Source organism: Chionomys nivalis, chromosome 7 (assembly GCF_950005125.1).
Source record: "Chionomys nivalis chromosome 7, mChiNiv1.1, whole genome shotgun sequence".
Classification (NCBI taxonomy): Eukaryota; Metazoa; Chordata; class Mammalia; order Rodentia; family Cricetidae; genus Chionomys; species Chionomys nivalis.
The window spans coordinates 832,824-848,435 of NC_080092.1; the positions used below are offsets into that span (position 1 = coordinate 832,824).

Sequence of the window (15,612 nt, forward strand, 5' to 3'; positions counted from 1 at the left end):
AAAGCTACAGAGAAACCCTGTCTCGAAAAAAACCAAAAAGAAAAAAAGAGTGGTTTTAAACTTGTTAAACATTGTCTGGACAGATTGTAATCCCATGAGTTTATGCCTGTAATCCCAGGCACTTGAGTATATGCCTGTAAACCCTGGTACTGGGATTCAGGAGAAAAGGAACCCTGGAGTCCAAGAGACCTTATTTCCAAAACAGACATTGCAGTTTGTATGCTGGCACATGTAGTAGGCATGTTTGCCCAGGCCCTGGGTTCAGTTACTGACAGACCATAAGTAAAAGAATGTTCAGCCGAGCAGTGGTGGCACAAGTTCAAGGCCAGCCTGGTCTACAGAGTGAGCTCCAGACAGGCTCCAGAGCTACACAGAGAAAACCCGTCTCGGAAAGAAAAAAAGATGTTCAAACTGAATTAACAAGAGCTCAAGTTTCCTTCAAACATGCCTTGAAAGGAGTTGCCATCCTGATGCTAAGTCAATGGCTGACGTCTACTGAGAAACTGTTTTGGTGCCGTAGTATTTAGCAGCTAATGGTTCTTGAAATCCTCCTGGGCGGTTTGCCTTCAGTGCAACGCCAAGTGAAAGCGTAAAGTCACGCATGGTCAGATGAAGCAGATTTGAGGCTCTACCTGTCTCCTGTTGTCAGAAAAGACTGCAAAAGTGTGGAACAATACTGTCATTTGTTTTTGTTTTCAACGTTAATAAAAATGTTTATGTTAATAAAAAAATTCATGAATTCATAGCTATAACTGGGATAGCAAACTAGTTCATTCTTGAAACCTGTAATCTTTCTTGTAGACTGAATTATATTGTGGGAGATATTTTAATTTGGTACAGTTTATGATTTTTATATACTAGTAAATGAGCCAGGCAGTGGTGTATGCCTTTAATCCCAGAAGACAGAGGCAGGCAGATCTCTGAGTTCAAGGCCAGACTTGTCTACGTACGGAGTTCCAGTACAGCCAGGGCTACATAAGACACCTTTGTCTCAAAAACAAAACAAAAATGAAAAACACATACTATAGTAAATGAAAGGAAATTTTCAGCTTTAATCATTGCTGGAGTGATTAATTTGTTTGCAGCTAAAGCAAATTTATCAACTCCTTGTGGTTTGAACTACTTGTGAAAAAGAAATACCTGGCCGTCATTTTCACAGGATACTAGCAGATGATCTGCAATTAAAATCCCAGCCCAGCTTCCTTGAAACAAACCATTTTTCTTTTATAACCAGGAAACTGCACTTAGGTCAACAGTACAACTCCCTTGAACTGTTCTTTGACCTGAATATAAATTGTACAAGATTACAAAAGAAAGCATTGAGGAAGTTATCACACTATACAGCAAATATCATGCCCAACACTCCCAGATGTCATGTTTTCAGTTGTTCCTGCTTGTAGCATGAATCCTGATGATTTGAAGTCCTGTAATGCTTTTACCACTCAATAGGAAGTAGGTCCCATCTCCTATCCCAGGTGTGAAGGGACAAGGACTTGTTTATTTTCCTAATTACTCAAAAATTTCTCTATATCTCCCAAGAACATCTGGAATTCTCAGACTGGCAGCATATTAAAAACACTGTAACAGTGGTCAGGAGTCTAGTATTTGAAGCTAGTAAGTGCTTTACGGGCACTGTCTGATTATCTCTCTCCATTCTATAACTCTCGGGCTCAGCCACTTTGGACCTCCTACTCAAGGTCCCACGGATAGCAACCAAGTGAGCCTCAGCTTCCCCACCCTCCCCCCACCTCTGCAGTGTTAAAGGATCAGAGCATTTCAGGTTAGCACCTTGGGTGAGATGAGTTTAGAGCATGTTTTGATGGCGCTTCTTTTACTTTTTGCTACTATTTTTGTGGTCTTTGGGATTGAACCTAGAGTTCATACATGCTAGGCAAGCTCTTTACCATCCCCACTATATATACCTCCAAAGCTGGTGCTTTTTTTTTTTTTTAGGAGAAAATTTTTATCAGTACTATTCTTATTAATATTTTTACATTTTATATACCATAAATTGCCTGCCATTTCATACTGTTGTAGTTATTGACATTTTTATCCTGTTTCCATCTCATATAATGAGCATGTCTTGTCTATTAGACTCTATTATACTCTATTCAGACTCTAAGCAGACCTCAAATTTTCCAACTTGGATAAGAGTTGGAAATAAATGATTATATGTTTAAGGTTGTTGGTTCAAATGGACCAGACTCCAGAGTCTTGTCAATAGAGAATTCTTGTTTGTGTTACCGCCTTCTAGTATTTTACAAAGACTGGCTCTTTTTCCCATTTTTTCCTAGACAGGGTTTCTCTGTAGCTTTGGAGCCTGACCTTGAACTAGCTCTTTTAGGGAGGCTGTCCTTGAACTCACAGAGAACCACCTGCCTCTGAATCCCAAGTGCTGGGATTAAAGGTGTGAGCCACCACCACCCTGCTTACAAAGACTGGCTCTTATACTTATTAAATAGTCTCTGCTTTTCAAGAATGAAATGATCCATTATAGAAATATAGCTAGAGCAAGACTGGAAATATTTTCAAAAATAAAACTTATAATTTGGTCAAAGAATAGGTAAAGTTATAATATTTAAGTGTTGTTAAAAATGTATAAACTGCTCTTAACATTCTTTGTCTTGTAGCTAGCTACCAAATGTTTAAAAAGGAAAAAACAAAAAACCAGCTTCAAGTTAGTTTGAATGAGGGAAATGGCTGGGAGATGGAGGGGAGGGGCATGCATATGTGTTCTTTTCACCCACCTAAGTCTTTTTTTTTGTTCTGCAGTGGACAAGATATGGTAAGCATCCTCCAGTTAGTTCAGAATCTGATGCACGGAGATGAAGATGAGGAGCCCCAGAGCACCCGGTAATGCTGGAGCGTTGGCAGTTTATCTTTGAAAGTTTGTTCTTAGCTAAGTGGTGGTGGCACTTGGGAAGCGTGGCAAGCGAATCTCTGAGTTAGAGGCCAGCCTGGGCTACAGAGCAAGTTACAGGAAAGCCAGGGCTACACAGAGAAACACTGTCTGAGGAAAAAAAAAATCTGTTCTTGATTCTGTTCTCATGAGTGGCTCAAGAAAGAAATTTCATTGAGTACTAATTTCACTAAGAGTTATATTGAGCCTGGTTGGTGATGGTGCATGCCTTCAATCCCAGCACTCATCTCTCTGAGTTCAAGGCCAGCCTGGTCTATAGAGCGAGTGCCAGGACAGGCTCCAAAGCTACAGAGAAACCCTGTCTCGAAAAACAAAAACAAAACAAACAACAACAACACAAAGAGTAGAGCCTGACATTTTTATGATGTTAGGTACTAGAAAGACATGGCACTTCCATGTGCTTTTTCCATTTCTTCTTTAACCTGCTAAGAATTACTACAGTTAAATTGATTAGCCTTCTTCAATTTTTTTTTTTTTTTTGTGTGTGTGTGTGTGCTATCAGTAATAGTTTAAAAGGCAGAAGATAAACTAGGCATGGTGGTATACACCTGTAATCCTAGCATTCTGGAGGCAAAAGCAAGGGGGTCACAAGTTTGAAGCCACTGTAGGGCTGCATAGCAAGACCAAAAACATAGCAGAATACAACTGAGAAGATAAGAAAGGGTATACAAAAATAGTTTTCTATGGTAGCATGTATGTGCCCTGAGTTCAATTCCCAGTACTGAAACACATACACAGGTTTTTCTACGTGGTTCTCTTTTGTGGCTATAGACGATGACCAGTTTATTTTTCTTCCACAGGTATTTTATGTGTTTGTGTATACAACCACACCCCATCCAGTACTTAAATACTACCTAAGTGTCCGATTGTTTTTTCTCTTAGGACTTGGTTCATCACATATCATACAAGGGGCTTTACTTTGCTAAGAGCAATTTTATTTTACTTTGAATAGATAAATAGAAATTTATAAATGGAATTTTGCCTCGTGTTCCTGTTTTACTGATAAAAACAGTGCAGCCATAACTTTAAGCATATGTCATTTCTTGCATTGGCCATGTGTTTTGGGATGCGGGTCAGATAATGCATGTGTGCATTTTTAATTTCATAAAGCCCAGTGCTCCTAGGAGATAAGCCAGTCCAGAGGCTGACCAGCAGTGTGTGATTGCTGCAATGGTGCTAACAGACTTAAGGGTCTTTGATAAGTGAGTGAGAAATATAAGGTTAGGTATTTCAGCATATTTTTCTTAAGAACTAGATTATGTCTTTTTGTATGTTTTAAGACGTATTTGATACTTATTTGTAGCTCAGTGGTAGAACACTTGCTTCGCATGGGCAAGGTCTCAAGTTCAAGCCTCAGAACCTTTTATAAAAGTTGTTTTAAAAAAAAGCAGACTTTTTTAAGACTTAAAAAAATTATGTATATGTGTCTGTGTGAGTGTATGCTACATATGTGTGGCCAGCACCCCACACTGAGCTGTAGTGTCTTCCTCTGCGGCTCACCATCATCATTATTTTTGGTGTATGGATGTTTTGCCTGCCTGTATATGTGCCTGATGCCTTTAGAGACTAGAGGAGTGTGTTGAATCCCTTTGGATAGAGTGCTGGAGACAGAACTCAGGTCCTGTGCAAGAGCAGCTACTGCTCTTAAACTTCTGAGCCATCTTCCCACCCTCCTCCATAGCTCTTAAGGCTGATATTTAACTATATTTTAACAGAATTTAAGAACGGTTTGCATTGTCAGTAAAGAGAAGGATATTTATCTTTCAGAAATCAATTTTCAAAGTATTTTTCTTTCCAAATTTTCATCACATCATACACATTTTTTTTCCTGAATTTCTCTATAGGACATGAAGTGAATTGAAAGTCTACCAAATTTCTGTGAAATACTGTTTAAATTTTATTTCCTTTTCTATGCTTTGGTGATAATCAGTTATTAATACTCCAATGATTTTGATTAACAGAATCCAGAATATTGGCGAACAAGGTCACATGGCTTTGTTGGGTCATAGTCTGGGTGCTTATATTTCAACTCTGGACAAAGAGAAGCTGAGAAAACTTACAACCAGGATACTTTCAGACACTACCTTATGGCTACGCCGGATTTTCAGGTAAAGGTGTTATGAGCTAGATTTTGTTGCAGTTGTTTTTTAAGGATTCATTTATTTACTGGGAAAGGCATTATGAGGGAGATGTGTTTGTTTGTTTAATTTTGGGTTTACTTGTTTGTTTGTGCCGGGATATCTATGTGCCTGGCTGTCCTGAAACCTGCTGTGTAGACCAGTCTGCTTCAAACTCCCGGAGATCTGCCTACCTCTTCCTCCCAGTTGCCACAACACCTAGCTCTACTTTTTTTTTTTTAACATGTATGTGTATTTTGACTGCATGTGTGAATATGCACCACATATGTACAGTGTCCAAGGAGGCCAAAACAGGACATCAAATCCCCTGAAACAGAGTTCCAGATAGTTATGAGCTGCCATGCGGGTGCTCTCCAGTCAGCCTTACAAGTTTTTAATTCCTGATAAGGATGAGTCAGAATCAGACATGGATTGTGAGCAGTGTTTCCATGGTGCTTCATATGGATTTGACTCTTTGCTTAACCTCTCCATACCTAGGTTTTGCCTTCTTCTTTTTTTGGTTTTTCAAGACAAGGTTTCTCTATAGCTTTGGAGCCTATCCTGGAACTAGCTCTTGCAGACCAGGCTGGCCTAGAACTCATAGAGATCCACCTGCCTCTGCCTCCTGAGTGCTGGGATTAAAGGCATTGTGCCACCACCACCTGGCCTAGGTTTTGTGTTGTATTAAATGGTGAGAGCATAAATAGCTATTTCATTTGAGGATTAAGTGAGCATGTTAATGCTTCTTTTATTTCAGTCTTAGTGCTGAAATTCCTGTCATATCAGTCTTTGGCACCAGCCTTCACGTGGAACAAGCGAGAGCCATTATCTTCAGGCTCTTATTTCTGGGGACTTTAGTCTTTGTTTCTATAATTTCTGCTATTTTGTTTCCAGAGCTAGGTGTGGATGCTGGGTCTTTGCTTCTCTCCTTTATAACCTGCAACTACAGTGAGTAGCAAGATAATGAAAATGAAAGGGAAAGGGGTTCCTCACTGTGTCCCCTCTGCCTTGTGTAGGAGTAGTGTCTATGAAGAAAGAATTGCTTTCATGATTTTATACTACTAGAAATAGGAGTATATTAATATGCAGCTGGAGAGGTGGCTGACTAGTGAAGAGAACACTGGCTGCTCTTCTAGAAAAACCCATATGGTTTTTCACAACCATCTGTAACTCCAGTTCTGGGGATCCGATGACTCTTCTGACCTCTTTGGACACTACACACATGTGGTGCACATACATACATGCAGACAAACACACATAAAAACAAAACCTTTTTAAAAATTAAAAAAGAGTACATTAACATATGTGATCTCTTAATAGGTATGAAAATGGATGCACTTACTTCCATGAGGAAGAGAGAGAAGGACTTGCTAAGATCTGTAGGCTTGCCATTCATTCTCGCTATGAAGACTTTGTAGTAGATGGATTCGACGTGTTATATAACAAAAAGCCTGTCATATATCTTAGTGCTGCTGCTAGACCTGGCCTGGGCCAATACCTCTGTAATCAGGTAATATTAAAACAGGTGGTGGTTGTTGTTAACAACCCATTTCTTCATGTGTATATGTGTGCGTACTTTTATATGTCTGTGTGGAGTAGGTACATATGTATTCATGGAGGCTCAGGGTTGATGATGTCAAGGAGTCAGCCTCAAATATTCTTCTTTCTCATTCATTGAGTTAGGGTCTCTTAGTCAAATCCAGAGCTTGCTCCGCAGATTCCCTGACTGTGCCTTCCAGAACTAGAATTACAAGTGAATGACGACTCCACCTGGCATTTACATAAGTTTCTGGGGATTCCAACTGTAGTCCTTTCATTTGTGTAGCAAGTGCTTTGCCTCTAAGCCATCTCCCCAGTCCCAAAGATAAATGCATACTATTTTATTTTTATTTGTATGTATGTGTGTGTGCCTACACATTTGTATTTGCATTACATTTATGCAGGTTACTACAGACACCAAAAGAGGGCATCATATGCCCTAGAATTGGTATTACAGGTGATTGTGAACATCTCAGTATGACTGTCAGTAACCAAACACAGATCACTAAGTGCTCTTCACACCTGACCCATCGCTCCATCCCCTAAAGATAGATATTTTAACAAATTTGTCATGTGACTTTGTAGGCAGAGGCTGCTCGTTTGTTTCCCGGCCTCCCAGACCCGAAATAATTACACAGAAACTATATTAATAATAACATTGCTTGACCTATTAGCTTAGGCTTCTTATTAACTTACTCTTACATCTTAAATTAACCCGTTTCTATTATTCTCTGTGTTGCCAGGAGGCTTGTGGTTTACTGGTAAGGTTCTGGCGTCTGTCTCAGCAACTACATCGTTTCTCTCTGACTCTGCCTTTTTCCCCCCTCTATCTCTGCTTGGAATTCCTGTCTTGCTCTATTCTGAGCTGCCATAGACCCAAAGCAGCTTCTTTATTAACTAGTAGTAACAAAACACATTTACAGCATACAGAGGGAATCCCACATTATGGCTTGTTTTTCTTTGTACTGCTAGAGCTCAAACCCAAGGCTTCACACATGCTCAGCAGGGTCTGTGCACAATGAGCTACACCTGCAGCCCCAATGCTTTATGTTATTTTTGGTTTTTCAAGACAGGGTTTCTCTGTGGCTTTGGAGCCTGTCCTGGAGCTAGCTCTTATAGACCAGGCTGGCCTTGGACTCACAGAGATCCACCTGCCTCTGCCTCCTGCGTGCTGGGATTAAAGGCGTGCCCCACCACTGCCCAGCAATGCTTTATTTTTTTAGACCGTTTTTGTTTGTTTGGGTTTCTTTTCTTCTTCTTCTTCTTCTTCTTCTTCTTCTTCTTCTTCTTCTTCTTCTTCTTCTTCTTCTTCTTCTTCTTCTTCTTCTTCTTCTTCTTCTTCTTCTTCCTCCTCCTCCTCCTCCTCCTCCTCCTCCTCCTTCTCCTCCTCTTCCTCCTCTTCCTTTTTTTCCTCCTCTTTCTCCCTCCTCCCCCTCCTCCTCCCCCTCCTTCTTACTTCCTCCTTCTTCTTCTCCTTCTTCTTCTTTTGGGTGTGGGTGTGGGTGTTGAGACAGGGTTTTTCTGTATAACAGTCCTAACTGTCCTAGAATTCAGTTTGTAGACCAGACTGGTCTTGAACACACAGAGATCCACCTACTTCTACCTTCCAAGTGCTGGGATTGAAGGTATGCACCACTACTACACAACCTTTTAAACTTTTTTAAAAAGATGTTTTTATGTATGTGTGTATATCTGTAAGTGTGTATCACATGTATACTGGTGTCTGTGGAGGTCTGGAGCTGAGTCCAGGTGGTCGTAAGCCACCTGATGTGGGTGCTGGGAACCAAACTCATATCCTCAGCAAGTATTTGTAACCACTGAGCCATCTCTCAAACCCCTCTATTTTTTAAACATTTCAAACATGTAGATGCATTTTTCCAGCTGCTGTTTGTGTCAAGTTGAAAAAAAGATTATTTATATGTTTTTTTTTTTTGTTGTTGTTGTTGTTATACAAACAGTGCAGCATTGTGGGCTAGCAGGGTGGTTTGTTCATTAGAGCTCATATAAGCAAGCCTGATACACTGGCATACTTATGTAATCCCAGAATTACCATGGTGAGATGGTATCTGGAGACAGGAGAATTGTCCAGAGGCTCACAGGCTAATTAACCTGGAGGAAGTAGCAGGACACAAACCAGAAAAGAAATGCTGCCTCAGCAAGGAAAAGGAGAGAATATATGCCCCCATCAATCAAAAAATTAAAAGAAGAAAAATTGTACTAGCCTGTCCTGGAACTTGCTCTGTGGACCAGGCTTGTTGTGGGGAGGCCACTTGTTTGACTTGTTTGTTTCCCAGCTGCCCAGACTCTGGAAATAACCACACAGAAACTGTATTAATTAAATCACTGCTTGGCCCATTAGCTCTAGCTTCTTATTGGCTACCTTTTACATTTTAATTTAACCCATCTCCATTAATCTGTGCATCACTATGAGGTCATGGACTACCAGGAAAGTTTCAGCATGTCTGTCTCCAGCAACAGCTCCATGGCTTCTCCCTGACTCCTCCTTCTTTCTCCCAGCATTCAGTTTAGTCCCTCCACCCCCATTCCCTGTGCCAGGCCCAAGACAGTTTCTTTATTAACCATTGATATTCACAGCATACAGAGGGGAATCCCATATCACAGGATGGCCTCAAAACTCACAGAGATTTGCCTGCCTCTGTCTCCCAAGTGCTGGGATTAAAGGCGTGCGCCACTACCACCCAGGATTTTCTTTTAAATTTTAAAGGTAGGGTCTAACTAATTGTGTAGCCCAAGCTGACTTCACACATGTGATCTCCAGCCTCAGAAATAAGATAACAGACATACTCTGTTATGCCTCACTGAGATTCTGTTTTTAAAGAATAATTTTGGCCTGTCTTTGTTGTTCAATCTCTCGCCATCATAAGTAAACAGTGTGTTTCTTCTTGCAGCTTGGCTTACCCCTGCCCTGCTTGTGTCGTGTGCCCTGTAACACTATGTTTGGATCTCAGCATCAGATGGTGAGTACTTGGTTTGGGGTTTCTATGGTAATAATAGAATTAGATTTTGAAAACCATTTCTTTCTGAGGTTCTGTTTGCTGGCCTCCAGATAATTACTAACCTGTTAGTTGTTAGTGCACCCATTATGGTGCACTGTACACTTGGTATTTGAACGAAGGCTGGCCTGTGTAGCTCTAAAGGAGTTGTGTATTACTTCATCACCTGCTTCTCTTGGGGTGATGGGAGGGAGGTTGTTTGGTATTTGAGCCCCTTGTGTGCTGAGAATGTGCTCTCTCCAGCCTTTCACCATCATTCATCTAAGCAAGCACGAGACATTTTTGTTGATGCTCAGAGGTCTAGCCAGTCATCACTACTATCTGGATTTGAGTGGGCATAACTTCTTTCATTTTTTGATTTGTTAAGATCTTCCTGGGAAGCCCAGGCTGACTTCAGAATTATGATCTTCCTGCAATGTGAATAGACAGATTTTGAAATGAAGTCCTTCAATGTAATCTTAGGGTTGAGTTGTGGTCATTTTTTACCCATGTAAGATAAACATCTTGATACTGAAGACAGAAGAAAAGGGATAAACTCCGAGATTCTTCATTTCAATTTTCAAAATAGTTTTCTTGTCTGTTTCTGTGGGAATGAGAGAGTATTTTCTTTAAAAGCAAATGTTTAAAACTAGGAGTATTGGTCTTGCATATATACAGCTTTTACCTTTAATCAATCTCTCTCTCTCTCTCTCTCTCTCTCTCTTTGTTTTTTTGTTTTGTTTTTTTGAGACAGGATTTCTCTATAGTTTTTGGAGCCTATCCTGGAACTAACTCTTGTAGACCAGGCTGGCCTCGAACTCACGGTGATCTGCCTGCCTCTGCCTCCCAAATGCTGTGATTAAAGGCATATGCCACCATTGCCCGGCCCTTTAATCTCTTTTAATTTTTCTAATTAGTCTATAAGAAAAATTTATTTTGTTGTCTATGATTATGGAAAGCAAAATTTGTTAATAAAAATTTGAATATGCTGGGCGGTGGTGGCACACGCCTTTTAATCCCAGTACTCGGGATGCAGAGGCAGGCAGATCTCTGTGAGTTCAAAGCCAGCCTGGTCTACAAGAGCTACTCCCAGGGCAGACATCAAAGCTATATAGAAAAACCCTGTCTCGCTGGGTGGTGGTGGTGCACGCCTTTAATCCCAGCACTTGCGAGGCAGAGGTAGGCGGATCTCTGTGAGTTCGAGACCAGCCTGGTCTACAAGAGCTAGTTCCAGGACAGGCTCCAAAACCACAGAGAAACCTTGTCTCGAAAAACCAAAAAAAAAAAAAAAAAAAAAAAGAAAGAAAAGAAAAACCCTGTCTCAAAAAAAAAAAAAAAAAAAAAAGCCCCAAAATCAACAACAAAAAATTTTGAATACTATGAAATTTCTATAGGAAGAATACTTTGGAATCTTTAATATTAATAATAGGAGAAAATAAATCACTCGATGATATCAAAGAAAGGTTAAGGTCTCTTCTTGGAAAGGTTGTAAATGTCATTCAGGTGAACATTTATTAATATTCTAGGAGTAGTCTTTTAAACAAAGGAATTCAGGCGAGGGGTGGTGGCACATACCTTTAATCCCAGCAAGTGAATTTCCACATAGCAAGTTCCAGATCAGCAGGGCTGTATCCTGCCTCAAATAAAATAAAAAGAGTTCAGAACTCTCATTTCTGTAAATCACAAGAAAACTATAATGTTTTTTGAGTTCTTCTAATATGCATTTTGTCCTGATAGCATACAGAGGTTTTAAAATACTTTTCTTATATATGTTAATAAGACTGAATATATTTTAATGTTTTAAGGCTGAAATGCAAGAGTAAATAGTTATCCTAACATGAAAAAATATCTTATTTGAGTTATTTATTTTGAGTCATCTGTGCTTTTAGTATTCATAATTTTTTACTGGGCATTAGCTTAGGTGGAGTTCTTCCCAACATGCCTAGAGTCCTGGGATCGAGCCATAGTATCACATAAAACCAAACATGCTGCACACGTGATGAGATGGAACAGAATGAGAACTTCAAGGCCAGCCTGGGTCGCCTGAGCTTGCTGGGTGTGTGGGCAAATGGATTAATTGGTAAAGTGCTTCCTGAGAAGACATGAAAACCTGAGTTCAATCCCCAGAACTCACATGGAAAAAATTCACTAATATTGTAGTTATGGGTTTTAAAAATAGGGAATTTAGCTGAGTGTGTTGGCACATGTCTTTAGTCCTCTCACTCTTAATCCCAGCCCTTGAGCAGCAGAGCAGGTAGATCTCTATTAGTTCAAAGCCAACCTGGTTTACATAGCAAGTTTCAGGCCAGCTAGAGTCATATAGTGAGACACTGTCTCAAAACAACCAGAATTCAGGCCAGGTATAGTGGTTCATGCTTGTAATCAATCCTATTGCTGGGGAGGTGGAGTCAGATTGATGCAGCACAAATTCAGATATTAGGGGGTGAAAGCTGAGAGATCAGAGAAGCAGTGCAGTTGGCCAGTAGAGAGTTCAAACAAAAAGGGCAGTCCTGTCCTCAGACTGTATCTCCAGACTCATCTGACTCCACCAAACCTCAAACTGCATCTGAGCTTCTGTCTCCTCCCACTTTAAATTCCTCTCTCTTCCCAGCCACACCGCTCCTGTCTCCACCTCCCTAGTGCTGGTATTAAAGGTGTGTGATTCCCAACTGCTGGGATCACCTTTGTGAGAGCTCTGTTTCTCTTTTGGACAGGTTCAATCTTGCATAGCCCAGTGTGACCTTGAACTCACAGTGATCCTTTTGCCTCTGTCTCCTGAGTCCTGGGGTTAAAGGTGTGTGCCACCACTCCCTGGACTCTAGTGGCTTAGTTCTGCACTTTCAGGCAAGCTTTATTTGTTAAAATACAAACAAAATATCACTACAGGTTAATCCCTGGGCCTTGCTGTGAGAGATCAGTGAGAGACCCTGTCTCAGAACAAGCTGAACTGCTCTTGAGGAACGGTGCTGAGGTGGACCTTTGGCCTCCATACACAAATGTGCTCTAGTATCCATCCATCCATACATGCATGTGCATGTATACACACCACATACACACAAAGTCTTAATTTTTCAGTGTATACTTTATATACTGATTGGCTCACATTTCTGTGGTTTGTTTGTTGGTCCTAGGACATTGCCTTTCTTGAGAAACTCATCAAAGATGACATAGAAAGAGGAAGACTGCCCTTGCTGCTTGTTGCAAGTGCTGGTAGGTATCATACCCTAGTATGTACAAGGGCACTGAGTGCTTGGCTGAAGAGACAGGGTCTTGTTTGTAGTGGTTTATCAAGATGAAGTCTCAGTTCATAGTAATCCTGCTTTGGCCTTGTAAGAAGTAAAACACCAGGCCCCATCAAGGAGTGACACACTTGAAACACTCCTGGAACTGATTCATGAACCTAATAAGGTTTCTAGATTTCTGTCTAGCAATAAACAATTAGAAATTGAATTTCAGGCCAAAAAGATGGCTCAGTTGATAAAGATGCTTGCCACCAAATCAAATGACCTGAGTTTCATCTCATGGTGAAAGAACAGAGTCCTATAAGTTGTTCTCTGACTTCATTACACTCTGTGACATGCGTGTCTACACATACACACAAAATAAATGGTAATAAGTAAGAAATTTAATTTAAAATGTCTTTTATAATAGCATCAAAAAGCATAGGCCGGCGGTGGTGGCGCACGCCTTTAATCCCAGCACTCGGGAGGCAGAGGCAGGCGGATCTCTGTGAGTTCGAGGCCAGCCTGGTCTAGTTCCAGCTAGTTCCAGGACAGGAACCAAAAGCTACGGAGAGACCCTGTCTCGAAAATCCAAAAAAAAAAAAAAAAAAAGCATAAAAAGGGGCAGCAATATGACTTAGCAGGGAAAGGTGCTTACAGCCTGCTGCAAGCTGATGTGTACCTGATGTCTTAGTTAGGGTGCTACTGCTGTGACAAAGCACCGTGACCAAAAGGCAAGCTGGGAAAGAAAGGCTTATTTGGCTTATATGAAGGGAGTCAGGACAAGGACTCAAATAGGGCAGGAACTTGGATGCAGGAGCTTGTGCGGAAGCCATGGAGGGGAGTTGCTTACTGGCTGGCATCCTATGACTTATTCAGCTCACCTTATAGAACCCAGGACCAGCAGCCCAAGGAGGGCCCCCAGCATGGGCTCGGCCCTCGCCCATTGATCACTAATTGAGAAAATGCCTTGCTTCTGGATATCATTAAGGCATTTCCTCAAGTGAGGCTCCTTCCTCTGATCACTCTAACATGTGTCAAGTTGACCCACAAAGCCAGTATGCCTGATAACTCCCTAAACTCACAGAAAGGTAGAAAGAGAGAACCAACTCCACAAAGTTACCCTCTGGCTTCCACATTGGTACCATGGAGTGTGTGCCCCACACATCTCACATGTTTATGCACAGGTTAATAAAAAAATTTAAGAAAACTTCATGAGTAAATTTTAAAAATATGTGTAATATCTGTGCACTTAAAAGTATAGCATATTTCTGAAAGAAGTTTAAGAAGGCTCAGATGTACTATAGGCTATGTCTCTAAGTCATTTCTCCCTAAAAAAGCTCTTTCACAATCTCTGTGTATCAAGTTCCAGGACAGCCAAGGCTACATAGCAAGGTCTGACCTCAAAACATACAAAACCAAAAAATAATAATAAAAACTTGATTTGGGATACCATTTAATACAGCTTGTGCTAGGCAAGTACAAGGCCCTGGAATCAGTCCCCAGCAACAAGAAGCTTTTGTTGTTTGAGAAGACCTTTGGAGCTGTTATGGTGGTGTATGATTTTAATTCCAGCACTAGAGGTGTTTAAGGCTGGCCTGGTTTGCATAGCAACAAGCTATAGCTACATAATAGATTCTGTCTCAAACAAAGAAACAAAAATAAAAGGCCCTATTAAGAAATGAAAAGCAGCATGGAACCTCACACCTTTAATCCCAGCACTGCACTCAGGAGGCAGAGGTGGGCAGATCTCTTTGAGTTCCAGGCCAGCCTGGTTTACAAAGTGAGTTGCAGAACACCCAAGGCTGTTTCACAGAGAAACCTTGTCTTGAAAAACAAAAACAAAACACAAACAAAAAAAGAAGAAATGAAAATCAAGTGGTAGGCTGGGAGAAGTATTTCAAAACACTTTTTTTTTGGGGGGGGGGCAAATGACTTATAGCTAAAATATGTAAAGTTATGTTGCAGTTCAGCAGTAAGTGTTTCAGGGTATTCACCAGAGAAGACTGCTAGGACATGGAGTAAGCCAATAGAAAGTCTTCATTAGCCAACCAGAAACTATACTGGATCTTCAGGATCCTAGTATAGCTCACCTTTCTCACCTTTATTGGGGTGAGCCTTTAAGCATAAAATCCATGTTCTAGATTGACCTATTTTAGTTAAAAGAACAGTTAACCAGAAGCAGAACTATAGAAGCTAAAAAAGCAAGGTTTGTACATTTAGAGACTTTCTCAGAACTGTATGGATTTTGATGGGTTGGGTCTTTGTTTTAGTTTTGGCAGTTGGTACTATCTGCATGCTGTGTTTTACAGTCTGACGGCACATTCATCATAGAGTCAGTTGTGCTAAGGTCTGGGGCCCCATTGCAATAACGTGAGAGACAGCTTTAAAATAAACTGCATTTGGACGAATACTTTACCAAAGGGCACATAAATACTTGAAAAGATGTTTGATATCAGTAGCATTAAAACAATACAGTTCAGCTCCATGTTGGTGTACACTTATATCATAGTTTATAATCCCAGCACTTCAGAGGCTAATGCGTGAAGATCAAAAGTCAAGGTCAGTCTGGACTAAATGGAGAAACCACAGTAAGGTCTGGAGTGTAGTTCAGTGAGTTGGTGGAGTGCTTGTTAGTGTGTTCAAAGCTCTGGGTTTGATCCTTAAGTATAAGTGAACCAAACGTGGGTGGCACATGCTGCAGTTCCAGCATTCTGGAGGTATAGGCAAACAGTTTGAAGTTCAGGGTTGTCTGTATAGTGAGTTCAGGGCTAGGCAGTCTCAAAAATATAAAAAAATGAAGTACAACCATGTGAGAGCCT

At 40.7% G+C, this 15,612-nt stretch overlaps 1 protein-coding gene across 2 annotated transcripts in view; it reads left to right on the top strand.

Moving 5' to 3' along the window:
• The window catches only part of Pdxdc1 (pyridoxal dependent decarboxylase domain containing 1), a 59,112-nt gene that overhangs the window by 16,729 nt on the left and 26,771 nt on the right, over positions 1–15,612 (top strand). For both annotated transcript variants that reach the window (XM_057774124.1, XM_057774123.1), the window contains exons 4-8: positions 2,773–2,853; positions 4,882–5,028; positions 6,358–6,547; positions 9,486–9,554; positions 12,701–12,779. In XM_057774124.1, coding sequence (XP_057630107.1) covers positions 2,773–2,853; positions 4,882–5,028; positions 6,358–6,547; positions 9,486–9,554; positions 12,701–12,779 — 566 coding nt within the window. The remainder of the gene's footprint in view (positions 1–2,772; positions 2,854–4,881; positions 5,029–6,357; positions 6,548–9,485; positions 9,555–12,700; positions 12,780–15,612) is intronic.